General features: G+C 36.5%; 1 protein-coding gene across 2 annotated transcripts in view; it reads left to right on the top strand.

The window, feature by feature from the left end:
• SPAG16 (sperm associated antigen 16) overlaps nt 1–27,978 on the top strand; it is a 1,223,101-nt gene that overhangs the window by 649,397 nt on the left and 545,726 nt on the right. For both annotated transcript variants that reach the window (XM_071216139.1, XM_004483160.3), the window contains one exon: nt 23,074–23,259. In XM_071216139.1, the coding sequence (XP_071072240.1) occupies nt 23,074–23,259 (186 nt within the window). The remainder of the gene's footprint in view (nt 1–23,073; nt 23,260–27,978) is intronic.

Genomic DNA, 27,978 nt, shown 5'->3' with positions numbered 1-27,978 from the left:
TTAATACATATTAATGCAATTAATGCACAACAAAAAATGCACCTAACAAAAGAGATTTGTGGTATAAAGAATGATGGCCCCCACAAAGATATCCATAACCCAATGTTATGTTATATATAAAGGCAGAATTAAGGTTGCAGAAGGAATTTTGGTTGCTGATCAGGCCAGTTCAATAAGTAAAATATGAGTTCAATTTCAAGTGCTCTGGACCCTTGCTGCAAAGTGTAGGGCAAGGACTATTAGCAAGATCATCACCTAGGAGCTTGTTAAAAATCTGGAATCCCAGGTCCTTCTCCAGAACTAATGAACCCTATCTGCTTTTCACCAGTATCTCCAGAGGGTTCAGAGGCACATTTAAATTTGACAAGTAATGCATTAGTCAATAGAAAAAGATATTTTGTTCATTGGACCCTATAATTTACAAACACTGAAACCAAATTAGGAATGTGAAAGATTATTAGAAGGGGAACATCACCTGTGAAAGATAAAATGAAGAAGAATCAGAATTAGTAAGGGAAAACCTTCAGGTCAAGGTGCAGATAAGATATGTGTGAAAGAAATGAGGAAGGAAGCAGTATTGGTCATTGAGAGCCTGAGATTGCTATAGATTTGAGAAAATCTTGGCCATACCAATAGGAAATTCAGGAGCAAGATTTTCCATTTAGAGTCATATCTGGGCAGCAATGGCCAGGCCATACTATCCCTGCATGCTTAGCTATTGCCAAGGGGCTGCCAGCGAAGAAGCTTAAAAGCTGAGGCAAAACTTGAAAACACTGATAGCTGGAGTCCACCCTTCCTTGAAAGGATATCCAAATGCTGTACCATGGCTGCCTTGGATTGACCTAGGAAAAGACTGAAGGTACAGCCTTCCTGTTAATATAATCTCAGTTCAGAGACTAATAGAGTGGTAGACCAAGCTGTCTTATTAATAGTTGAAATTAGGCTTATTTCCAATGTTCCACTATTATGAGCATTACTTCTGTGGCTAGCATTGTAAGTGAATCTTTTCAATGTAAATAAATGTTTAAGATTATTCTACTTGATACATTCCTAAAATGTATTAATACATTACTTTCTGTGAATGTATTAATACATTCCTTTTTGTGCATGAATCCATCCAGCTGAGATTTTCCTTGGGGGCTGTGCATCCTCCTACTCTGTTGCTCTTCCCCTTTTCCAGGAGCATCAGGAAGCAGCCTCAGCTACCTCTTTCTTTCTCCATGTCAGCTACCTGCCACTGCCCAATGTGGGGGCTACCTATATGAAATTAACTTTTCACTTCCCCAGAACAGTCAGAGAGTATACATCCTTTGTTTCTACCAGATGTCAAGATTTGGTTCCAATTTGATTTATTGAATGATGGAATACACTAAATACTATATTTAGGTCAGTGATTCATACATGACAGACTTGATAGGATACAGTACTTAACTCACACATATTTTTCCATTTGGTATACAGGAGTAACATACCTTGGAAAGGCTGTTCTTGGAGCAGATTCCCCAAGCTCACTTGGTTTCTCAACTAACTGGTGCTGCATGTTCTGGAAACTGGTACTCTTCCTATCTGACTAACTGAGAAGCTGCCCAATGCCTTCTCATAAAACACTCCTGGATAGGTGAGCTACAAATGGTACTTACTGAATTAAAAGAAAATATTTGAACAAACTTCACTGATACATTCAATTTAACAAAACATACATTCAATATCTTGAAATAATTTATACTTTCCAATTCTTTCCCAGAGTGGGATTTATCATCCGACATCCCATCTTTACAAACCTCCATAACACTACACTGCATTACAGAGGTCTTACCTCAGATATTTCTTTCTCATGGATACTTGCTTTAGCTTCATAGATGCTAAGTTGTCTCGAATCTTTTGGAGAACCTGATTCAAAACTTTTCTAATTTTTTTCCCTTTCTCTGTCAGTGAATTCATTTTCAGAGCTATTTCCTCTGATTCTTCGAATTGTCCCTTTCTTCTGATTCAGTATCATTTCCAAGATCCTATGATTTAAGGTAAAAGAAAATATGAAGAATAAATACCTTACTGGATAACTGGTCCAAGTACACTGCCTTTCTGCTTATTATTTTTCACTTCCAGGAAGAAGCCTTGAGGCTTCATGACCTCTCTGCTTTTTGTCTCTTACTCAAAAGGAAGGCTTTCTTCTGAGGTCCTGTGACTTTCTCAGCTCTTCAAGTTTAGAGGTAGCTCCCACTAGGTATTCTGCTTTGTTTTAGACATTTGTTCCAGAAAGATGTCCCTTGCTACAATGACTTTTTGCTTATTATGACAACTAAGTAGCCCCATAAATTCTTCTTTCTTCTCTAATTAAGAAGGTATTAATAGGTTTTCCCTGTTTCTTTTCTGGATACTTTCAAATGTAGGAAGGAGGAGAAATTGTAAACCAGATCTGTTGTAGGATGGGAAATTATAAACCAGATCTTTATGCATTCTGCAGTATATTTCTCAGACATTACTTAAAATGTTGGCCATTTAATGGCAAATTTCCTAGTTTCCAGCATAGAGCATTTTGTTCCTTATTTTCATGTTTTCCTGGTCATCCTTATGAACTCTGGATGGGGGATGAGAAGCCTGGGTCTATGTCACCATCTTACTTTATCAGACCTTCATATTTATTTTTAATAGATGAATAAAATTGACCTTTGAGGTCATTTACATTCTTGAATTCTTATATAAGCAAATTTTTCTCTAATACTACTTCTGTAGGCAAGAAGTTTCTCAGGTCAAATAGACGCTGTCAAAATAATGACTCCAGGAACTGTTAAATGTCACTAGGAAGTAACATTTTGCCTCTAGTTAAACTAGGAATCATTCAACTGTATCTAAGCTGTAAAGAAATATTAGCTTGTATGACCTAAACTTACTGATTGATGGCCTGATTAAATTACAGAGGAAACCTTGGCAAGTTATCACAGTTTTTAGAATATTTTGTTGCTACATAAATATCCATCAAGCTCACAGTTCTCATATTAGAAAGGCATTGTAATACAGCTGAAGGCATTCTAATTGAAGGATGTAACACTTGAAAGGCAACATCAAGGCCTTGGGTCTAGAGTTGCCATGCTGGGTTACAATGCGTTTTGATGTAAATGTGCACTAGCACAGCCTAGGCTGGGTGTGTTCTCAGAGAAGCCAAAGGGGAAGCACAATCAAGCTCAAATGTGCAAGAAAACAAGCAGAAGTGTGTGTGTTCTCCTGAGGCCTAAATTTGGAATTGGCACACCATGGCTTTCCCCCCATTCTATTGACCAAAGCCCAGAGACAGGGAGGTTAGTAACATACAGTTAAAGATTCAAGGGCTTAGATTCAGGAAAAGGTGGAGAATTAGAATCATTGTTTGCATTCTGTCATTTCCTATAGATGAGATGACCATACATCCGAGAGTCTCAGTTTATTAATATTGTCACCCTTATGCTCTCAGAAGTTCTCTAGCTTGAGTGATAAGTTATATAAGATCTCTATATTAGAGGGGATTTGAATAGGAATAGGTGTATTCCTTGAAGCTGAAGGTACAAAATGAACACAAGGGATGGCTTAGGATTAGAGTTAGGGTCTTTGAAGGAGGTTCTAGGGAACTGTTGCTGAGCCAGGACAGAATGGTACTGAGGAAGCCAGAAGAGAAGAGCTGTATGAAAGAGAGTTAAATAAGAAGATCAACAGGCATGAAACAAAATACAGAAAGGAACATGTCTACTTCAGTGACAACTAGAAGTCTTTGGTGAACATAGTGAGAGCTTTCAGAGGAGTGTTTGCAGTGGACCCCAGTTCTTGCTTTCACACTGATTTAACATTGAAATTTTTTTACTATTCTGGATCTTATATTTAAAACAAAAGGGATTAGGAACTGAGGTACTTTGAGTGCTAACATTCTCAGGGTCCAAATATTAAATACAAACTCCAAACTAAAACCAAATGTGTAAGAAACAGCAACAATAGCTTACATGTTTTCTCTATCCATCATTTTTGACAGTAAACAAAAATGGTCTGATGTTTATTCATTAGGAATTATTCTAATTTTGTTTTATTATGGCTATGAATTCATTTTTCTACATGTAATTGATATATTTGCTTGACACAAAACTCAGTAGGACATTCTGTAGTTACATTAAATATTAACTAAGACATTACTTTGAAACATTTGGGAAGCTGTGCTATCTTGGCCTGATCTAAAACCTTACTGAGCATATAAAACCTGACAGCTTTAAGGCTTGCTAAATATTTTTAACAATTGTCCTAACTTTAATGACTCAAACAGGAAAATACCAATCTCCCCCATAGGGAATTTACTCCAAAGAGCTTTGCAGATCTGATACTGTATGACATTCCCATCCACAAGTGGGTGCCACCTTAATGGCAGTAAACAATATTAAATTTTTAAATAACAATTCCTGCATTTGAAATATAGGAACTTTGTTTTTGGTAATTTGAAACTTCAAAGATAACTAATTGGCTAGCACATAAAAGGACAGAAAATCTGACTGGTATTGGCTTTGCAAGAAAAGGAAGGGGGGGCGGGAAACAAGAGAGAAACCCACAATGTTTATGTAATAGAATCCTTTTCTTGGCTACTACTTAAACTTTGCAAACCTATTTTGTGTGAGTGGACATCAAATTCCTTTGGGGACTCTCAATTTCATTTATTTCATCAATAAAAAGAGCCTTCTTGTGGAGAAAGGAATAAATCACATATAAATGAAATACAAGAGATTACACTAGTAGCTGAGTTTTACCTTGACTAATCCAATAGCTTTGGCCAAATATTTCAATGTCAAATGCATTATAAGTATTCTACAAGGTAAGTCTGGAAAAGGGAAATCAATAACAAAGTATTGGATTTGATTAAAATGTTTACATCCCTCCTCCCCCCCCCCCCCCCCCCCCCCCCGCAGACGTCCTTCCTGAGCTAAATGGCTCCTTTCCATACTAATCTGATCCTTTTTATAGTTATTGGCTGGCTTTGTTTCTTGTTGTAATGCCACATGTCTTAGAACTTATTTCCAAGTTACATACTTTTCTGTCTCTTTATAACTTCTGTAAGTACTTGGGCTCATGCTCCGGTGTCATGATATTTGTCACTGAACTGGTTAACAAACTTTGCGGAGAGTTTATAAAACTCCATTTGCACACATTATTTCTTTGGGTTCTGACAATTTTAAAATAAATTATATAATTTTTACAAAAGGGAAAACATGCTTAGTGAGATAACTCTGCCCAAGTTGGCATAGCCCCACTATAATCAAGTCTTTTCAATCATTTTTGCCTATCAAAGCTTCTTGGAATCATAGAAAATTCCAGAAAACTGATCATGATATTTATCTTACACTTCAGAGCTTTTACATTTTACATATTCTATTCTTTTCACTTGGATGTTCTCCAAATTCCACAGCCTCTCCTCCTTTACATAGTTAACTCCTAGTTAATCCTCAGGGATTAGTAACTTTTAAAGTTACCTCTTAAGGACATCTTTCCAGTTTAGGGTAATATCCCAGAGATACTTTTCCTCCTTACAGATCCTTAGCAGCATTCATTACATGAGGGATTTTTGAGAATGCTGTTCTTCTCTGCAAGACTGTTAACTCTGGGAGGGTAAGACCAGGAACCATAAAGTTCAATTCTGTATTCCCAAAAGCTTGTGGCACTGAAAAATATTTATCTCTGACGGATGGGCTGGTTACTCTACTTCAGCTTCAGATCTCATATGTGGATCATGGCACAACCACCTTACTTTTTTGCTTGCCCTCTACATTCCATATTCTCTAGCCATGACCATTTCATTATCCTGAAACATTGCTGTTAACATATTCTGTCCCAGCACAAGATTTCCTGTATCTGTTTTTTATGCTCCCTCCAACCAAAAAGTGGTCCCTAGAGTTATATTCAAGGCTCTCCATAATTTGATCCATATCAACTGTCTGATCTTGCCACACCCTCTTCTTTCCAATACAAACCCTTAGTCTGGGCCATAGTACCTGGGGAACGGGGTACAGAATACTTAATCCTCCTCTGGGACTTAATTTTGACTTTCTACCCTGCCTTCTCACTCACTTTGAATGCTATCCAACTTCTCATTTGTCCATCTATTGCTGTCTCTATTTTGAGGTCCAGACAGGTCTCACTCCCCCAAAACTTTATGTAATAGGTCCAGTCTTCTGTGGTTTCTCCTTTCTTTCAATTCCTATTAAATACCATTGTTTGTAGCTATGTTTCTATCAAGTTCCATGAAGGAACATTGCATTTTGTACTTATCATCTTCATATTTCAGAAGTTTGAAAAATTAGAGAACAAATACACAAACTGTATATTATTAACAATAAATCATTTCCCTTATAAATATCTATTGATAATTCATGACTGAGAATGTGCACTTTTGATCAAATGATATGAACATTTTATCAATATGGCATAGCAGTTGATTTGATTTAGGAGAAAGAAGACATTATAGAACAATTCACCATTTTACTGGTCAAAAATAAATAAAAGCAGTATTACTTGGCAAAATAATGGATTAGAAAATGGAAGCTAAAATGCTTATAACTTCCTGGCATAATCATTAAAAAGGGATAGTTTAAGAAAGAGATTATGTTGCACCATTTTAAGTCTCCAGTGCTTGCCTCAATCCTACCCATACTATTAGGAAAGGAGAGTTAGAGTATTATGACTTCTCAATAATCACAATTTGGAGATACGTAAATTAAGGAAGAGGCTAGGAATCCCATGGAAACAGTCTTCATAGCAGAAGTCACTTCCAACCACCCTAGTTTCTCTGTAAACATGGAATGAGAACCAGAACTTCTCATCTTCCAGGGTTCCAGCATGAATTGGTAGAAATAGTTCAACCCCTCATGGTATCCCTAGAGGCAAACAATATTCCCGATTAGAAGAATAAATGCTTATAAAGATCCCAGGAAAAAAAAAGCAATGCCCGTGGTATCTCACCTCTCCATCCCCTCAATTAAAAATTCACGTGCTCCAGATATGCTGCCTCCACTACACACACACATACATACATACTTTAGTAATAGAAAAGTGAAAAAAAAGCACAAAATTCTTGGCTCTCAAACTCTAGATTACATGAGAAGACAAATTGGTCTTGGAGAAATCCGTAAGGGAATTAAGGAGAACTTACCCTGACCATATCAAAGCAAAATAATTTATAAGAAATGAAATACAAAGTTAAAAGTAAACCATAATTCTGAAACAAGGAAGAGATGGTTTAAAAATGAATTAAGAAAATAGAATGAGCAAGATGGCAGCAGAGTAAGGTGCTCCTAGAGTCAGCTCATGCTACAGGGCAATTAGTAAACACCAGAGCTCTCTGGAGCTAGCTAAAGCACCTGTTTGGGGGCTCCAGAGGCCAGAAGAGCATCCTGCAACATCCTTGAAGGAATGAAAGGAGGAGGCTGCCCATCTGCAAAGAAGACTCATAAGTAAAGCGCACCATACCCTGGAGGCTGGTGCCCATCCTCCCCTGGAGGCACAAGCGGCCTCAGGAGCTGTTCTGTGGCTGGAATTGAAAGCACCACTTCCCAAAACAGGGGAGGAAGAGAAGTGTGGTCACCAACTTCAGCTAGTGAGGAGTAAATTCAGTGGACTAAAATATAATCCTGAGAATAGCTAAACTTTGAGCCTGTCCAAGGCAGAAAGAGGCCAGGAGCAGCCATCTTAACTTTGTGCCTGGCGTGGGGGGAAGCAGGGCAGACTGAAAATCCCAGTGCTGGTGGAGACTGGCTTCTTTTCATCCAGGTCAGATTGCAGCTCTAGCCACCTCCAACAGGGAGGAAGCTATGGGAATCTGCGACAACCTCTCCAGGAAATTACCAGCCAAGCTGTGTAGGCCGCTGATAGTCCTGCTCTGGCAGCATGAGCTGACCCAGGAGCTATTCTGTGGCTGGAATTGGAAGCTCCATTTCCCCAAAACAGGGGAGGAGCAGATGGTTGGCTGCCGATTTTGGCTACTGATTGGTAGACTCGGCTGGCTAAGATATAACCCTGGGAACTGCTGAAGTGTGAATCTGTCCAAATTGGAAAGAGGCCAGTGGCCACCATTTTTACTCTGCCTCCAGCCTGAGGGGAAGCCAGGACCAGAAATTATAGTGACAGTAGAAACTGATTTCTTTCACCCAGATTGGCCTGCAGCCCTAGCCTAGGCTTCACCCCACCTCTGGCAGGGAGGAGGCTGGTGGGCCCTGCACCAACCTATCCAGGTAAATGCAGGCACCGACTGAAAATCGGAAGTCTACTGGGGCAACTACAGTCGTCTTAGACCCACACTGCATAGCCTGCTGCCCATACCTGAAGCTCCATTGCTGCCCCTGCATGAAGCTTCATTAGTCTCTCTGGGCAACTATACTCTAGGCCTGCATGACTTGGAATATTCCACACAGCTGTGACAGCAATGGAGAAAGCTGGAAGATGCTTCATTGTTCCCTGGCACAATGAAAGCAACTCAAACCTCCACAGCTTACAGCACCAACTACATGCTTGGCTACTACTGCACAACCACCAAGGGAGAAAGGGCAAGAAGCTCTAAACTAAAGAGAAAACCTGCAACCAGAATAAATACTCTAATAGGCCAGATGCCAAGACACCAACAAAAAATTACAATCCACACCAAGAAACAGGAAGCTATGACCCAGTTAAAGGAACAAAATAAGCCTCCAGATGACACAAAGGAGTTGAGACAACTAATCATAGATGTTCAAACAAATCTCCTTAATAAATTCAATGAGATGGCTAAAGAAATTAAGGCTATTAAGAAGACATTGGATAAGCATAAAGAATTTGAAAGCATACATAGAAAAATAGCAGATCTTATGAGAATGAAAGGTGCAATAAATGACATTAAGAAACATTGAAATCATATAATAGCAAATTTGAGGAGAAAGAAGAAAGGATTGGCGAACCTGAAAAATGGCCTCTGAAAGTGAACATACAAAAGAACAGATGAAGAAAACAATGGAAAAAATTGAACAAGATCTCAGGGAACTAAATGATAGCAAAAGGCATGCAAACAACAAATCATGGGTGTCCCAGAAAGAGAAGAGAAAGGAAAAGGGGCAGAAAGAATATTTGAAGAAATAGTGGTAGAAAATTTCCCAACCCTATTGAAGGACATGGATATCCCTGTCCAAGAAGCATAACATATTTCCATCCAAAAAAATCCAAATGGAACAACTCTAAGACACATACTCATCAGAATGTCAAATGCCAAAGATAAACAGAGAATTCTGAGAACAGCAAGATTAAAGCAATGCATCATATATAAGGGATACCCAATAAGATTAAGTGCTATTTCTCACCAGAAACCATGGAGACAAGAAGACCACAGTCTGATATAGTTAAGATAGTATAAGAGATACACTCCCAGCCAAGAATCTTATGCCCAGCAAGACTGTCTTCCAAAAATGAGGGTGAGCTTAGAATATTCACAGATAAACAGAAACTGCAAAAATTTCTAAGCAAGAGACCAGATTTTCAGGAAATATTAAAGGGTGTACCTGAAAAGAAAAGATAGTAGAGAGAGACCTGGAAGAGAGTCTAGAAATGAAGATTATGTCCATAAAAGTAAGCAACAGTGTCAAAAGAGTGGTGAAAATAAAATATGACAGATAAAACTCAAATAGTCAGGAATAAACTTAACCAGTGATGTAATGCACTTGTGTTCAGTAAACTGCAGCTCAATGTTAAAAGAAATAAAAAAGTCCTAAATAACTGGAAGAACATTCCATGCCCATGAATTGGAAGACTATATATCATTAAGATGCCAATTCTACTCAAATTGATATACAGATTCAATGCAATCCCAATAAAAATTCTACCAGCATTAAAAAAAAAAATTGAAAACACAATCATTAAATTTATTTAGAAGGGTAAGGGGTTCTGAATAGCCAGAAGCATCACAAAAAGGAAAAATGAAGTACTCTCATCTCCAGACTTTAAATCATATTACCTACCTATAGTGGAAAAAACAGCATAGTACTGGCATAAAGACAGACACATAGACCCATGGAACCAAACTGATGGTTCAGAAACAGACCCTCACATGTATGATCAAGTGATTTTTGACTAGCCTGTAAAACCCACACAGCTCGGGCAGAACATCCTTTCAACAAATGGTGCAGAGAGAATTGGGTATCAATAGTTGAAAGAAGGAAAGAGGACCCCAATCTCATATCTTATCCAAAAATTAACTCAAAATGGATGAAAAACCTAAAAATAAAAGCAAGAACCATAAAACTTCTAGAAGAAATTGTAGGAAAATATCTTCAAGACCTGGTGGTAGGTGGTGGATTCTTAAAGGAGATAAGAGAAGGACTGAGATGGACTACTGATGTTTAATGTATGTAGAAGTTTTAATCAGCTTCATTGTAAAAGTGTGGAAATGGATAGAGTGGATAGTAACACATAGTGAGTAACAGCTAGTTTATAAATGGGGATGTGGCTGAAAATGGTAGTCTAGGTATGTAAATGCCCAATTGACAGAATGCTAAATAAAAATCTACGAACTGGATAGCACAGTAAACCAAGAGGTGTATGAGAATTGTAGTTGATGGTACAGATGCAAGAGTGTCCTTTGTGAGCTAGAGCAAATGTACATCACTACTGCCAGATGTTGGGAATGTGGAGAAGCATGGGAAAAACATAGCTGGAGTGACCTATGAACTGTAGTTTGTAGTAATAATATAATTTTATTGCATTTATGCAAAAGATGTACTGTGTTGATAATGAGGCAGTATGGGAAATGTGAGCCAAATATACACTATGGACATGATAACAATCAGATGATATTATCTTATCTGTAGTAAATGTTCCACCACAGTGTGGTGTGTTGATGAAGGAGTGTTGCTTGGGAATTCTGCACATGTGCATGATTGTTTTATAAGTTTAGAACATCTGTCATAAAAAATATATTTTAAAAATAATAATTGGGTGGGTTGGGGGAAAAACACACCAAATGTAAGATAAGGACTAAGATTAGTAGTAAGATTTTGACATTATTTTTTCAGAATTTGTAACAAACATAACAATGCAAAGTATGGGGAAGCAGACTTGGCCCAGTGAATAGGGAGTCCATCTACCACATGGGAGGTTCATGGTTCAAACCCTGGGTCTCCTTGACTTGTGTGCAGCTGGCCCACGCGCAGTGCTGATGCGCGCAAGGGAGTGCCCTGTCACGCAGGGGTGTCCCCCGTGTAGGGGAGCCCCACGTGCAAGGAGTGCACCCTGTAAGCAGAGCTGCCCGGCACGAAAGAAAGTTCAGCCTGCCCAGGAATGGTGCTGCACCCACGGAGAGCTGCCGCAGCAAGATGATATAACAAAAAGAGACACGGATCCCCGTGCTGCTGACAACAGAAGCGGACAAAAGAACATGCAGCAAATGGACACAGAGAACAGACAACTGGAGTGGGTGGGGGATGGGGGGGGAAGGGAAGAGAAATAAATAAAATCTTTAAAAACAACAACAACAACAAAACAATGCAAAGTGTTGGTGGAGGGTTGATGTATGGGACCTCTGTATGATGCTATGCATGTTTGCTTTGTAAGTTCACAACTTTTATTATACACTTCATTATATATGTATGTTCATGTATAAATGATATAAAGATAATAGGGTTGGTTGGGGAAAAATACTTAGGTTAGTAATAATATTTTGACAATGCTCTTTAATCATTATTTTGAAAAGTTTAGCAACAATAAAAGTTATTGGTGGTAGGGTGAGTTATATGAGTCCTGTATGATGTTATATATATGTTTGTTTTGTAAGTTCACAACTATTACTATACGCTTATTGCTTATGTATGTTTATGTATGAATGATATACTTCAATAAATTAATTTAAAAATTTTTAAATGAATTAAGAAAATAATTAAAAATGAGGTAAGAAAGCTTCAATAGTCACTATAACAGCAGAGAAAATGAAATGATTAGAAAAAATTAGAAGGTCCTAACAGAGGTGGAGGATAAAACAAATGTCCCCATGGAAAGATAATTGGAACATGAAATGATTATTAAAAGTAATTAAAATGTGGTAAGTGTGATTAGATTAGATGGGCATAAGTGTTCTTCCAGGTTTGATATTCTGGAAGTCTGTGATACCGGAGTACAATTCACTTTTACCAAACTGGTTTTGAATGTATCTAAATTGTCCTTATAATGCTCTGTGGTGGAAGGTATTTTATTTTATACAAGAAACAGAAGCACTGTTGCTTCCAGAACCATAGAGATATCCTGCTCTTATCCATCATGCTGGCCTTCTCATGGTGTGGCTTTGGGAGCTGCAGTTCATGAATAAATCTGTCTAAGATTGATGTTCATCCCCGAAAATTCAAGAAAAAGCTTTTTCTGTTTCTCTCTTCAAGCTGGGAATCAACAATAATAATTTGGAAAGCATTGTTCCAAGTTCCACTTAGAACTTTTACAAATTTGTGATAAACAATGCTCTCCACTACACTGCTTGTTTTGATGCAATTTTGTATAGAACCTCTTGGTGCCGAATCAGAGGCTGCTCAGAAAGTAGCCCATAGTTACTCAGCAGCTGCAGGTGAAGAAAATTATCCTTCCTCTGTCTACCTTGCATATGTTGTAAAATCAAATCCTCCTAAGGCTTGAACTCAACATTTTGCAATTGTGTACTCCTGGAATTCAGAATTTTCACTAACTCGGCTCTGAGATCAAGAAGACAGAGAAGCAGGAGCACCAAATGGGAGGTTTCATTGGAAAAAAATAGCATGTCCTCATACATTAAAGTTTTAAACTTGGGCTATTTAGGAAGCACAAGTGTTAGAGTGAGACCTTGCCTTGAGAATCACCAAATTCTGAGAATAAATGTGATTATATAAAGCACAGATCTCAAAATAATTATGTGCAACCCTACAATGGAAAGCATTATCAACTCTAGCATATTCCAATCAAAATTTGTCCTCCTCCTGCCCCCAGAATTATTAACTTAAATTTAACATCTCACCACCTCACCATCTCCTCTTAAAATCCTTTTTTCTCTCCTCATAATCTACAGATTAAAGTGCTTTATGATGCAGACAAGGACTTTTAGTACTTGACTGCTACATATCTTTTTAGGCTCTTTTTCCATTACTCCTGTCTTCTTGAACATCAAAATACTTAAAAATCTTTGAATATGCTGCAATTTTCGCATGCTTTTTCCTATCCTGTTTTCCTAACCTATTTTCACCTTGTAAACATCTTCTTATGCTTATAAATTTTGTTCAGATGTTTGCTTCTTTAAACCTCCATAATCACCTTCCTAAATTGAAAATTGATCACACTCTTTTTCTTCTTTTACTACATCTTATATGTATATTTGTAGCAGTTTGATGTGGTTATGAATTCTAAAAATAGATATTGGATTTTGTTTATAATCTTATCTGTACCTGGGCATGATTGAGTTATGATTAGGGAGTTGAGTCCCCATCCCTTGGTGGGTGGGGACTCTAAGATAAAAGGCATGGCAAAGAACAGAGTTGAAGGTTTCTCATACTGGAGTTTGGATTCTGGAGCTCCTTGGAAAGAGACAGAGCCATTCACTTGATAGTCTACTGCTGACCTTGTAGAGAGAGGCAAAGCCTTGAGAGCCTCATAGTCTACAGCTGACCTTGTGGAGGAAACAGAGGAGTTGAGCTCAGAGGAATTTCAGAAAGCTTATGCCATAAACCATAAGTTACCTCCCTCACCAAAGTCTATTTCCACATGTTGGGGCAAGATGGCTGCTGACGTCTGTGAGGGTTCAGGCTTTCTGAAATTCCTCTGAGCTCAACTCAAATATGTACATAAAATGCATGTAATAAATTCTGTCTTCAAGGACTGCATTATTGGGTAGTTATGGTAACTGTAAGCTCCTACCCCAAATAAATACCCTTTATAAAACCCAGCAGATATCAGGTATTTTTCATCAGCACCCCTTTGGCTAATACAATATCTATTAAAACACTTATGAAATTATTATAATTAATTGATTGTCTATTCATGTAACCTACCCAATAATGCAGTCCTTGAAGACAGAATTTATTTCATTAAGTTTTATATGCCCAAAGTACCTTTTGTGAATTTCAAATTATATTTTATATCATTTCTTTTCCAAATTAATTTAGAGGACTTGCAAAATATTAGGAGATAACTTTTCCAAAGAGGTAATTGAGGGGAAGGAAAACTGAGGGTAGGTGAAATAGATAAAACCAGGAATCAAAGATGTACATAAAATGCATGTAATGTGTCTTAAAACCTTTCTGTTAGGGTGGGCTACATGGAAATGCACTAATTAATAAAAGCTATATATAATTTTATTTTTCATTGCTAAAAGAGGGCTTTAACTTTGGGCCTAAATATTCTAGCAAGCAATAGAAAAAGTAGACCTAGTCAGCTATGTGATTGCCATTTAAGAGAAATCACCCCAGCTGCTCAGTAACTGCACAATAATTCTTGCTAGTAAGGCCTGAATGGGATTTCACCACTGCCATGTTAAGAGTGTATGATACTCTTACGGAATATACAGTATTTTGAACAACATTGTAATAGTACAAATTTTCATAGGACTGAGCCTTATAATTTTTCTTATTGTAGAGCAGTGGAACAGTACCAGAGGTAATTTGGTAAAAGGAATTCTGTGGTGATGTAGGGGAGGTAGAAAGGATAATCTGCACATATATACAGACTTCTAAGTATCTCAATCTAAAGAAAATATGTAAGCAATTTGGAGAAATCTCTGTACTTTCTACCTATTGTATTGCTGATAAATATTAATAGTACATGTTCCAGAAGTGTTGAATAAATGCATGAGTTTGAACACAATAATCTAATTCTAGAATAGAACAGATTGCAAGATGAAAAGAACAGAGCCTCTCATGACAACCAACACTAGAGAAGAAATTGGGCTGTTGAGATAGCCTCGGTTAAATAAGTAGTCTTAGTTACCATAGGATTGCCTGAGAAAAAGGTCATGAGTCAAATAAACTATGGTGTGTACAACGTCCAGTGTAAAGAAGGACTGGTGTACATGGTATGTGTGACAGGAAAATCAGCCAAAATAAAAAGAGGATTCCCTGTCTTATGGACCAGATGAGTATAGGGCCAGAAAGAGAAGAATGATTGGAAATGGAGAGCTCTTACATAAGAAGGAGAACTGTGTCATAGTCTGAATGAAAATAAATGAAATGCAGTATCTTATTTTTGAGTAGCAGAGATAATAGTTGTGTGGACTCATTCTAGACTCAGAAAGATGATTATTCCAAGTAATACAAGATGGTGGGATTGAGGTTGTTGATAAATAATATACCTCTATAAGGATGGATTTAGGTCAGAGATAGAACCTAATTTAGGTTTTATGTAGAGATACACAGAAGAGTAAAGAATTAAGTAAGGCAGGGGCCCACAAAATTGTGAATAGTGAGGAGAAGAGAAATAAACAAGAGTATTAAGTAAAACATTTAGTATGTGTGATAGTTTAACATGTCAATTTGGCCAGTGCTCAGTTATTTATCAAACACTTATCAAGGTGTTGCCATAAGCATTTTGTAGACATGGTTAACAGCTATAATTAGTTGACTTATGTGTCATCTCTGCAAATACCTGAAGAATGGAAAGGATCCAGTTATTGGTTACCTGTCCAAGAACATTCCAGGAAGAAAGGAGAGTGAGTACAAAGGTCTTGTATGATTGGAATAGAGAGAGAGAGAAGGAGTAAGAAAAAAAACTCAGGGTGGTAACTGGGTAGGCAATGGGCAGATTGTGTAGGGTTTTATAGATACATTATTTTTGCAACTTATGGGAAATAATTGTTCATTAAATTTATTTATGTTATGATGCTTTCTAAAAGATATATGAGATTGTTGAAGGATATGCTAATTTTTTCTGAGGCTATATGATAATATCTTCTAGCATGGTCTGAAATTTTATATGTATAGCAACTTGGGAAATTCAGAAGGAAATAATTTGCTATGTTATGAAATGAAGCTTTTTAAAGAAAATGCATGGTCATTTTAAGACTGGCAAAAGTGGTACATATGGCCCATTTGCCTACAATTTTCATTATCTCTCCAAACTCTGAAAGAGAAGTTGAATTATCCATTAAAAGTGGGAGATCATTGAGTTTAGGGACTTTGTCATATTCATTGCTTTTCATATTGATCATCCATTGATTCAAATGCTATTTATTGAAGGCCCCATTCTAGGCATTAGGATAAAGCAGTGAATAAAAAAAAAGTTGCTGCCTTTATATATGTTATATTCTATTAACAGAGAAAGAAACATTAAGTAAAATAAGTGGTATATAGTTTTTTAGATGGTGTTACATGCTATGGAGAAAAAGTTAAGTAATGAAGTGAAACAATTAGAGAAACAAAGTTGGGGAGATGCAGTTTTAAGTAGGGTGGTCAGAGATGGCTTCTCTGATAAGGTGAAGTCTGAGAAAAGGTCTTAATTTAAGGCTTGGAGCAAGTCATGGAGATATCCCAGGGAGATAGCATTTTAGTGCTAGGGGAAGAGTATATGCAGATATCCTGAGGGGATCATGCTTGGTGTGTTTGAGAAACACAGGGTGGAAGCCGAATTGAGTTGTCTAGCACAGTATTTGGGTCATAGTAATCAGTGGTCACCAAAATGAATGAGTGAATCCCCTGTGTCTTGAAATACTTTAACACATTTGCTAAATTCTAAATACCTTCCTATGGCCAACAGGGCCCTACATAGTCTAGCTCCTCCTACTTTTTAGGTTTTCCATTCTATGTCCCTCTTGCTTTTGCTACATACCACACTAATCTTTCCAATTCTTGAGCAAGCCATTTGGACTTCAGGGTCCGTGGCTTGTACTTGTGCTCTGTGTAAAACATTGGTTTTAGCTGTTGATGTGGTGGCTGTGTTCTTGTCCATTTGGTCTTAGCTCATATAACACCTCTTCAGACTGACTTCCCTGAGCTTTCAAGATAAAGTACCATGCCCATTTTACTCTGCTTCATTTCAGTCATGAAATTTATCACTTTCTGAATCATTTTTTTCATTTTTTCGTATATTCAATAGAATATAAGCTTCATGAGACCAGGGGCCCTCTCTCTGTGGCTTAATTCTCCTTTGCCAGCACTATATGGCTCTGGGCATAGTGAAACACAGGAAATATTTGTTGTTGAATGAATTAATAGTATATCACTTTGAAATGAGGTTTAATAAAGTAAAGGAAACTCATCACATTGAGTGTTCTCTTTCTATGCCTACACAAGCTGATGGTAGAAAGAGTGATTGAAAATTGCATACCTAAAAGGGCAGACAGAAGTGAACATAAGACAGGTAAGGTGTAAGACAATGTGGATGTTGGTAATCAAGTTTATGTAGAAAGTACATGTCCTGTGAAAGAGGATGTTGCTTTTCAGATCCAGATAATTTCATTGTTTACAAGTTTGTGAGATCCTCAAGGTAAAAAAATAAATAAAACAATAAAGCAAGAAATTTCTAAAACACCATGTGGCCAAATTAAAACACATTTGAAAGCTGAATCTGGTCCACTTGCCTGTATCTTGCCATTCATGTGTTAAAAGATGACATGTGCACTGAAAATCCAATCAAAGGTGCTCAAGCAACTGGCAGAGGTGAATCTGGAGCTTCCAACGATGTCGGGGTTGGTGTGGAGGTTGCCATCTCTTCGTGTTGTGCTGCACGTCATTCTCCTTTTAAATTCTCCCTGGCTTATTTTCAGGGTCACTGAAAGGAGACAGCTAGAGTCCCTTTGCAAGAAATTCAATGCTAAGTACAAATATAGGGCTTTTTTGGCCATCAGAACATTTTTTTCCAGCTTGCTGTGTCTCTTTACTTTCTCTCTTTTGAATTCAATCTCCCTCTGCATGTATATACTCCATGCACTTCTCTGAGCTACCAAGGTGATTGTTCGTTCCTGGATGCTAAAGGTCCACTTCTCTTCTTTTTCTGGAATCTGTAATATCTGCATTCAGTGTTAGCTTCTCAGTTCACTTCTTTAGTGATTTAGTTCATTCCAGATTTCTACACAACAGGAGGGCAGATCATTTGGGAGTGAGGATAAGAGAACTTAAACATGAACACTGTTTATGCCAGAAACCCAAATGTGGCTATTCTCTGTGTACATTTATATTCATCTTGTTTTATTCTGTCACAATGCTTTCATCCCCAACCAACCCCCCTGACACCCAGTGCTGATGCAGCCAGAGTTCTGTGTCAAGAGATTTAGATAAATTTGTATGAAAGTATTCTCCACACTTTGGTTTCTACTTTCCACTTATTCCTAAATTTGGGGGTCTCTCACTGTGCTCTCTCTCTCACACTCTCTCTCTCTCTCTCTCTCTCTCTCTCTCTCTCTCTCAAATGTGCCAATGTTTGTCAAGTAATCTAAATTCTAATGTGAGTTTTTCTAGTGTAATCACTTTGTGAGCTCAGTGAAACCAAAATTATCTCTTTTATCTATACAAAGACCATGCATGAAAATATTTTAATTTAATTTAATTTTGACCATATGCTATTCTGTTCTATAAAGTAATAAACATATTTCTACTGTAACTAAGACTATTGTGACTGAGAGTTTTCTCAGAAATTCAAATAGTCTTATTAAGCAAATAGACACAGGTAAATGGAGACAACCTAAAAGCAGTAATTGGATTTCATTCCATTATTTAGGGAAATATGGATAAGCAATTCCATATTATAACTGAACTAGAGTACTAAGCATTAAAAATATACTTCTGTGATGATTCTCTTATTACACCTTCAAAACAACCCTCTAAGATGTATTAAGTGATAATTATTAACTGTATTTCCAAATAAAGACAATGAGATACACAGATGTTAAAGGTAAATGGTAAATGGCCGACTGAGATTGTGTGGGTTGTCTAGCAGAGCCAGAATGAGAAGCTAATCAAGTCTTCTTGCTTCCACACTTTACACTTCCTATTAGCTGTGTTGAGTTTTTTGCCCCACCTCTCATGTACCACTTGAGCACATTTCTTAAAAAAAAAAAAAAAAGCAATTTTCATCAGTACAGAACCTATAATATATTTAGTTCTCAAAACCAATGCCATTTTCAACCATAACAAACTAATATTTCTACAGTTATGTGCTAAAGTCTGAAGTGTCAGAAATTTGCATAAGTAACATGCAAAATGTGGAAACTACAGGAAAAATAATATATTTCTAACAATAATTGATATTTTGTTTATTGTTTGCAAATTGGTTTGACCCAAACTTGATGTAATTTATTTGTGGGCTATTCTTAAGCTGTAAGAAAAATTGTCAGATAGTGTCAAATAAAAGTTATGATATAAAGCATCATTAGACTAGAAATGTATTCTATAGGAAGGGGGAATGGGATTGGGAGGTGTAGGAGAGAAAGCTCCAGAGAGACCATGCCTGAGGAACCTAGCAGTGAAATTTGACAGTGGGAATGAAAAATTGAATAGGTTTGAAGTGAAAAGAATTTAGCAAGGAAGGACTATGATATGAATTTATAATAAAGTAATTAGAAGAGATAGCCATGGAGAAATGAATGCAATTGGAATATTTACAAAGCATCTAAGGATGGATATCACAAAAAATATGTTATTTTGAATCCTATAAGCTGATAAAATAACTACCGATTCCTGAAATGCATAATGTTTGAGCTTGGTCATCTATAAAATGTACTTACCTGACAATTTGTGATAGTTTTAATGAGATTTGTAGTGTAGAAATACTTTATAACTAGCAATGATTTCTTATTTTTACTCTTTGCTGCAAAAAGGTTCATTAAATATTTTGTACCTTGGTTAATTAACTGTGCATTTAAATAATCTTTTAAATTTTATTCCAGAAAGAAAATATGATTAAAATTATTTATGGATATTCTGGATAGTTATATATGTTCTGATGAAACACTGGAAACCAACAAAACTAATATCTCCAGCTTTTTTAATGTAAAATTTACTTTTTGTCTTTTTATGGTACAAATCTATAATTAAGAGGCGTGTCCTTTATTTTCTAATGAACCAGAAATATATGGTTTTCCATATTTCCAACTGTACCTTTGGAAAAGGCAAAAACATTTCAAAAGAATACTCAGAAATTAATGTTCATATATGTGAATCTGGTTGAGATTCACATATATGAACAAAATCAATGGTTACAAAATGTTAATTTTTATCATTAACTTTTTTTATGATAGTTGTAATCTCTTTACAATACACTTGCAGTGTATTAGAATGATATTGTGAAAGATTTGAAGATTTTCCGCTAAAATCAGAAACAAGACTTGGATGCCTGCTTTCACCACTGCTGTTCTACATTGCACTGGAAGCTCTGGAGAGAAGAATTAGCAAGAAAAAGAAATAAAAGGCATCTAAATTTGAAACGAAGAAGTAAAACTTTCTCTATTTTCAGATGGTATGACCCTTTAACAAAATTCCCAAAGAATCCACAAGAAACTAATAAAGCTAATAAGCCAGTTTTGCAAAGTTGCAGAATACAAGATCAACATGGGAGGAAATAGTTGCAAATCATATCTCTGATAAGGCTAATGTCCAGAATATATTTTAAAAATTACAACACAACAATAAAAAGACAACTCAATTAAAAATGGGCAAAGGACTTGAATATACACTTAATGAAATCTTATTCAGCCACAAAAATGAGAGGAATTCTGGTACATGTTACAACATGACAACCTTGAAACATTATGGTAAGTGAAATAAGCCAGACACAAAAAGACAAGTATTATATGATTCCCTTTATATGAAATGTCTAGAATAGGAAAATTTATAGGACTATAGAGGTTACCAGGGGCTGGAGGGAGGGCAGTATGGGAGATTATTGCTTAATGGTACAGAGTTTCTGTTTGGGATGATAGAAATAATTTTGGAAATGCATGGTGGTGATGGTTTCACAATACTGTGAATGTAATTATTGTCACGGAATTGTATACTTAAAAATGGTTAAAATGAACTTCACAGAACACACATACACACACATACACACACGGTAAAAATGGGAAGTTTTATGTTATATGTTACCATAATAAAATTCAAAAAAAGAAAAATATTATGAGATTTGTTTTTATTTACAGGTGACTATCAGTTTATGGCACTTATAAATAAAGAATAATACTATTTCACTCCATTTGTAATTATTTTCATTGTGATTTTGATTCTCTTGGCACATGGCTTAAAGCAAGAGAAGCCTATAAAATGTATATGGAAGGGATTTTCTGCCACAGGCAGAAATATACAACAGTAATTTCCCTAGACCAAACTTTTGCCCATAATAGCATGCTAGTCCCTCAGAAAGATAGATTTGAGTAAGACAAATCCCTAAATTTTAATTTTTTTTTACATTTGCTTTGATTTTTCAGACAAACGTATTGTTCAGTCTTTGATATTAAAAAGTAAAAATTTGAGTCGCCAGTGTGTACAAATAAACATTAGCTGTGGAACAAAGGGCATTTTTTATGTGTATCTTTTCATTAGGGACTATGTACCATATAATTATCCTTTTACCTAAACTAATTTGAAAAATAAAATAGCTATCCTTTATTAAATTTATTTAGAAAAGGTTCATTTCATAACCCACTTTTTCTGAAGCACCTTCAATCTCTCTATCTCCATTGGCTGATTTTCCTCTCTTATAACATAAAAATAAGCAAAATAAACAAGCAGTAAAACAAGACATCTGTTTTGATCCTGCCATTCCCTCTCTTAGAGATCCTGGGCATGTTTTCTTCATTTTAAGAATAATTTTACCATTCATGTATTTATTCATTTTGGAAGCATTTACCTAGTGGCTTGATGCTGTGGCAACAAAGAGAAGAAACAGTTCTACATCCACAAACAGTATGGCAGGAAAGGAGGACAAATAAGCAGTTCATTACATTTCAGGGAGAGAATGTTACTAAGGAAGCAGATAGGAGGAGCCTACAAAGTGGAAGGATGTTGAAAGGATGATGTCAGTAAACTTTTCTTACAGCTGACACTTAACCAAAACAAACAAAGGAATATATAACTTAGGTCCATTTCTGTTCAGGTCATTAACACCCAGTCATTTCTTAATCTAGCTTTTGTGACCTCTAATTGCAAGCCTCTGCTTTTTAAACAGTTACTATTGACCAAAGTGACAAATCCAGTGACTCATCCTCAACTGCCCAACTTCAAAATCCCCTTCATTGGGAAGCGGATGTGGCTCAACCGATTGGGCTCTCATCTACCATACGTGAGACCCTGGGTTAATGTCCCAGGGACTCCTTGTGAGCTGGCTTGTGCCCACAGAGAGCTGATGGCCCATGCCTGCAGACAGCTGACATCCCATGGCCATGGAGAACTGGTGCAGCAAGATGACCCAACAAAGGGAGACAAGTAGACACAGAACACACAGCGAATGGACACAGAGAGCAGACAGCAAGCAAGTGGCAGGGGGAGGGGATAAACAAATAAAATAAATCTAAAACAAAAATCCCCTTCATCTCTCATTATACAGTGCAAAAGCCACCTAATTCCTGATTTCTTTCTTTCTTCTTCATTATTCAAACTTCACTCATGGAGCATTTATTTAATCCAACTCTAAGCAATGCTGACCTATCGTTTTTTTTCTGTTTGTTTCTTTTAGGAGGTACCAGGGACTGACCCTGGGACCTTGCACATGGGAAGCAGGTGCTCAACCATTGAGCTACACCAGCTCCCCTACCCTCTGTTTTATATGGTATTATGTTTTAGAAATTATCTTAGCCCATGTCTACATTTTAATAACTCTAAGGCCACATCATCACTGGAACGTAATACATACCATTAGGCCCAATCTATGCTGAAATATACTCATTTAATGAATTAATGTGGCAGTGATTCACAACAGCAATTTCTGTCACCAATTTGAGATACTAAACAATTCTAATCTAATTGTGTAGATTCAAATATGATAATAAGATTTAGATAGGTCAATAAAAGAAGAAATAATTTTTATATGTGTGTGTTTATATTTGTATACACATGAATTATTCAGGGAAAGGAGACATTCATAAAAATATTAATTTTAATGAATTATTTTTTTATGTTTTTGCAATAGTGGTAATAAATTGGCTACTTCAAGTGGTGACACTACAGTGAAACTATGGGACCTGTCTAAAGCTGAATGCCTTTTGACCTTTGAAGGACACAAACATGCAGTATGGTCCTGCACGTGGCACTCCTGTGGTGATTTTGTGGCTTCTTCCTCACTGGATTCTACTAGTAAAATCTGGGATATCCAGAGGTAAGAAGAACTTTTACATTATCGAGCCTCTCTGTTGATAAATACACATAGGTAAAGTTTTGTTTTCGTTTTTGTTTTTATTCCCTGAACACTAGCACTGAGAAAGTATAAAAATAGTTAGTTGATAAGATTGTAGAGCGCTACTTAAATAATCTGCAAAATCCATTTCTAACTTCATTAATCTATTTTGATAAAGTGATTCTTTTTAAAATATCGGTGTCAGAATCAAGTCTGTGTAATAAGACTAGAATTGCTTCATTGGGAATCTGTTTATTTAAAGTCAGATAGAAAAAAATATATATTTGCTTTAAAGAGTTTGGATTTTAGTTTGCCTTTCCACAAGCATGTTGTCTCTCTGCATTATAGAACTAACAGTTTAATGGACCTGAATAAGAAATAATTATTTGCTTTGTGATTATTTTGAATACATTATAACATTTTCTCCAGTTTAACGATTCTTTGCAAATCAAAAATTGCCAGGACTAATACAATTTATTGTATATAAATCCTATACAATAATATGTGAATGTTGACATTTTATGTTTGGATCTTAATCCAAGAAAGACAAATCCATTTTGTTTACAGTATCACAATTCCTGTCATCCAAATATTTTTGGATGATTATTACATCCTGTTATCTATACAAATAGGAAACAGAGGTAAGTTTAGCTACTATTGAACATGCTGTTTGCTTCAGCTAAAGGATTATAATTATGTACCATCAGTCAAGATTTTGATAACAATGATCATTGAAACAATGCTAAGATAACAAATATGAGTAACAAGGACTCCTGAAAATTTAAGAAGATAGTAGTCACAGAACCACTGTAATATGTTTTGTAAGAAAAAGATGAATTATCTCTCAAGGTGGACACTCTTGATTTGTGGCTCATGTGTAAAACAGTTCCCTTGAAAACCTTTCTCTATTCTTCCTTAAATCATGGGTAACATATTTAGAAGACAGGGAAGAAGATGCCTGTAAAAAGTCAATAGATTTTCTGGAAGGATTTAGTAAAAGGGCATGTTAAGTCCTAAGTATAATTTGATTATCTTCTGAGGCCATGTGCTTGCTGTTAGGCTATTATCTCTTAGCACCCAACTCATCCCACTATATTCAGCTTCTGTAGTATTAGAGTTGGGATTCCGCAATCCTTAATTCTGTTTTGCCAGCTGACTGTCTGTTAGTTAAGTTCTGCCAATAAAGAATGCTATCGGGAAACTGCAAGGCTGGAGGAAAAGAGAACAGACTTACTTCTTCTTGTCTTCTTCTTACGTGCTTGCTGTGGACTTGTTCCAGTGAGTGCTACTTCATCAGTTGTCCAACTCAGCAGCAGGAGCAGCGGCAGCAGCAATGTCTTCTCATCATGGCAGCTGAACCCTGTTGGCATTTTCCCAGCACTTGTGAACACAGCTTCATCATACCTTCATCAGTTTCCTTAGCGCCAGCTGATAGGCGCTGCTTGCTCAGAGGTCTGGGTTCCCAGCTCTGCAAGGTCCCTCCTCTATATTCAGAAACACCAATACCAGTGGAAAAATACCTATTTCTCAGAGAAGTCGGTTTTCACTCTATAGACCCCCCCCCTTCATCAAGGTCCTAAATTTTAATAATTCCACCCTTTTTCCTTTGTTCCCTTAGACCTAGGCATGGCAGCTGCTTCTTACAGTTGCTTTCTCCATGATATTCTTTTTTCCCTCTTTTCAATTAGCTAGTTAACAATTTTATACCTCCCTAATAATTCTGTATATTAAAATTTCTATGTTAAAATAATAGGGGCAAGTTCTGTCTCATGACCTGACCTTGAAAGATAAAGTGCATTAATGGATATATGGTGCTATTCACATGAGTTATAAATATATGGCTAAAAACGTTTGGCATAACCTGAATGAAAAAATAACTCTAAGTAATACATTTTAGAACTATTTCCATTTACAATAGTGACGATTTAATCAATATATATTTTAATTTTCAGTGGATAACATTCAATTAACTGGAATAATCAGCTATACGGAATTCTTAATTTATTATGTCTCTGTATTCTGTGCCAAATTTCCTAAATAGTTATAATAGAATATTTAGAATTTTAACACTAATACTAATTTTAATTTTTATAGTCTTTCACTTTGATCAGGATCCTAATACCCTGTGGGCCCATTCCAAAATATAGAATATCTTTAAATGTCTTGATCATTCATAAAGCATTTAAACTGTGATAGACAAAAACTGATTCCCAGTAGAAACCCTTATTTAATGTCTTCAAATGCTTGACATAATGATTTCCCCATGACCCTGGTATCCAAATATGTCACTTCCTTCCCATTGATAGCCAGTAGATACTGTTATAACAGATCAAAATCGTTTGTGATTGATGCCAAATCCTTTAAATGTCAATTTGCCATCGGTGTCAAGAGCTCACCTTCATTATCAAGGAAATAAAGTTTATGCCAATTATGAAACTGATCTAGTAGAAAAATATTGACAAATATCAACTAATAAATTGTTTTTATAGTGGCTAAAAAAGCACTCAGCTCTATTTTATGATTACTCATGGATCAATATTTTGTAGGTATCTTGCTTTAATATTTCATGGGTTATTGAAACTGTCTTAGTGACTTAAGGGAAGATGTTATTAATTTGGTAAGATTAGTGGTTATGGAATCTGTTCTATGCTGGATCATATACTCATATCTGAGTTTAGAATACATTTCCTACCTTTACCTTCCACTGTCCCATTGAACATTAAGATTAGTCATGAATTTCCTTTAGTGAATATCATAATGCTAACCCTGCAACTATCCTGGATTATACATTACCTGGAAAGGCCATCTGATAACTCTGATAACTCTTTACCACAACATTCGTCCAGTGGGACTTATAATAAATGTTAAAATTCCAAATCAAGAGCCATATTTCCTAAGTGCTAATAAGAATATTTGAGGTACTTTCAGCTGGGATAAGTCTATGCTCCACAGGCATTCTTTGAAGAATTAAATGTCTTCTAAATGATCATATACATAAAGCGGAAATTTATATGTGATTCAGTTAGTGTTCATTGATTTCCACCTTAATTTTCAATTTTCAAATATATTATTTAAAAATCAGTCCTAAAGCACACATACACACTTGAATACACTCATACACACACACACACACACACACACACACACACACACACACCATTGTTTCCTAAGCAGTGAATGCTTGGCACAGGGTATGTTGGTTGAATAAATGAATGCAGAATGAAACAACAAACCATATGAAGAAACTGCTCACTCTTTCCCAACCCAAATACTCCAAATGAACTGTGATTTAATTGTAGCATCTTATCCTACATGAATCTATAAAATGATGAAAATGATATCAGAACATAAAAAAGATCTGAGATATGCTGGCTATAAAAATTATTTGTGGTAGGGACCTTATGGAGAAGATGGAAGAGTAGGGAGCTCCAGGACTCAGTCTTTCCACCAAAACAACTATGACACAGGCAGGACCAGTCTGAAACAACTCCTTTGGCATTTTAAAGACCAGAAGAACACTGTACAGAATCCAGAAAAGAGTGGGAAGAAGTTAAATTATGGTACAGAATTGTAATTGCTGTCTCTGTGCAGTGGCTACTGTCACCTATCCCTCACTCACATGACAGGCCAACTTGGGGTCCAGTTGCCAGCTATCTTTCTGGTGACAGAACAGGAGTGGACATTGGGGGCCTGGTTCTGAGGGAAGCTATTATTTCAACCCACCCTGAAAAGGGATGGAGGCAGTGGGCATTTAAAGACGTAGTGCTTCCTTATGGTTGCCAGGGAGAATCAGCTGAAGGCTGCATAGCTGAATGGGCTAGGAAAGCTCAGCTTTGGGGTACAGTCTGAAAAGTTTTACACCCTTCCTGATCACCTACCCAGGGCACATTGGAAATGGTCTGCTCCCCCTTCATGGGTCCCTAGGCATGTTTTGGTTGGGAAATAGTAGCTTGGAAAAGTATGATTTCCTTATCTATCATGGATATTAAACCCTTATCAGATATGTGATTGCCAAATATTTTCTCCCATTGACTCAGCTGCCTTTTCACCCTATTGACAAAGTCTTTTGAGATGCAAAAGTGTTGAAGTCTGAGGAGGTCCCATTTATCTTTTTATTTTTTCTTTTGTTGCTCATGCATTGGGCATAAGGTTTAAGAAACTACCACCTACCACAGGATCTTGTACATGTTTTTCTACATTTTCTTCTAGGAATTTTATGGTCATTGTTTTTTGTATTTAAGCCCTTAATCCATTCTAAATTAATTTTTGTATAAGGTACAGGGTAGGGATCTTCTTTCTTTCTTTTGGTTATGGCTATCCAGGTCTCCCAGCACCATTTCTTGAATAGACTGTTCTGGCCCAGTTGGGTGAGCCTAACAGCCTTATCAAAAATCACTTGACTGTAGATGTGAAGGTCAATTTCTGAGTTCTCAATTCCATTCCATTGGTCAATCTATGTCTTTATGCCAGTACCATGCTGTTTTTTTTACCACTGTAGCTAAGTAATATGCTTTAGAGTCAGGAAGTGAGAGTCCTCCAACTTTATTCTTCTTTTTAAAGACATTTTTGGCTATTTGGAGCCCCTTACCTTCAAAATAAATTTATTATTGGTTTTTTGATTTCTGCAAAAAAAAATGCTTTTGGGGTTTTTATTGGGATTCTGTTGAATCTTTAAATCAATTTGTGTAGAATTGACATCTT

This window comes from Dasypus novemcinctus, chromosome 7 (assembly GCF_030445035.2).
Source record: "Dasypus novemcinctus isolate mDasNov1 chromosome 7, mDasNov1.1.hap2, whole genome shotgun sequence".
Taxonomy (NCBI): domain Eukaryota; kingdom Metazoa; phylum Chordata; class Mammalia; order Cingulata; family Dasypodidae; genus Dasypus; species Dasypus novemcinctus.
This window is presented reverse-complemented; position numbering and strand designations above follow the sequence as displayed.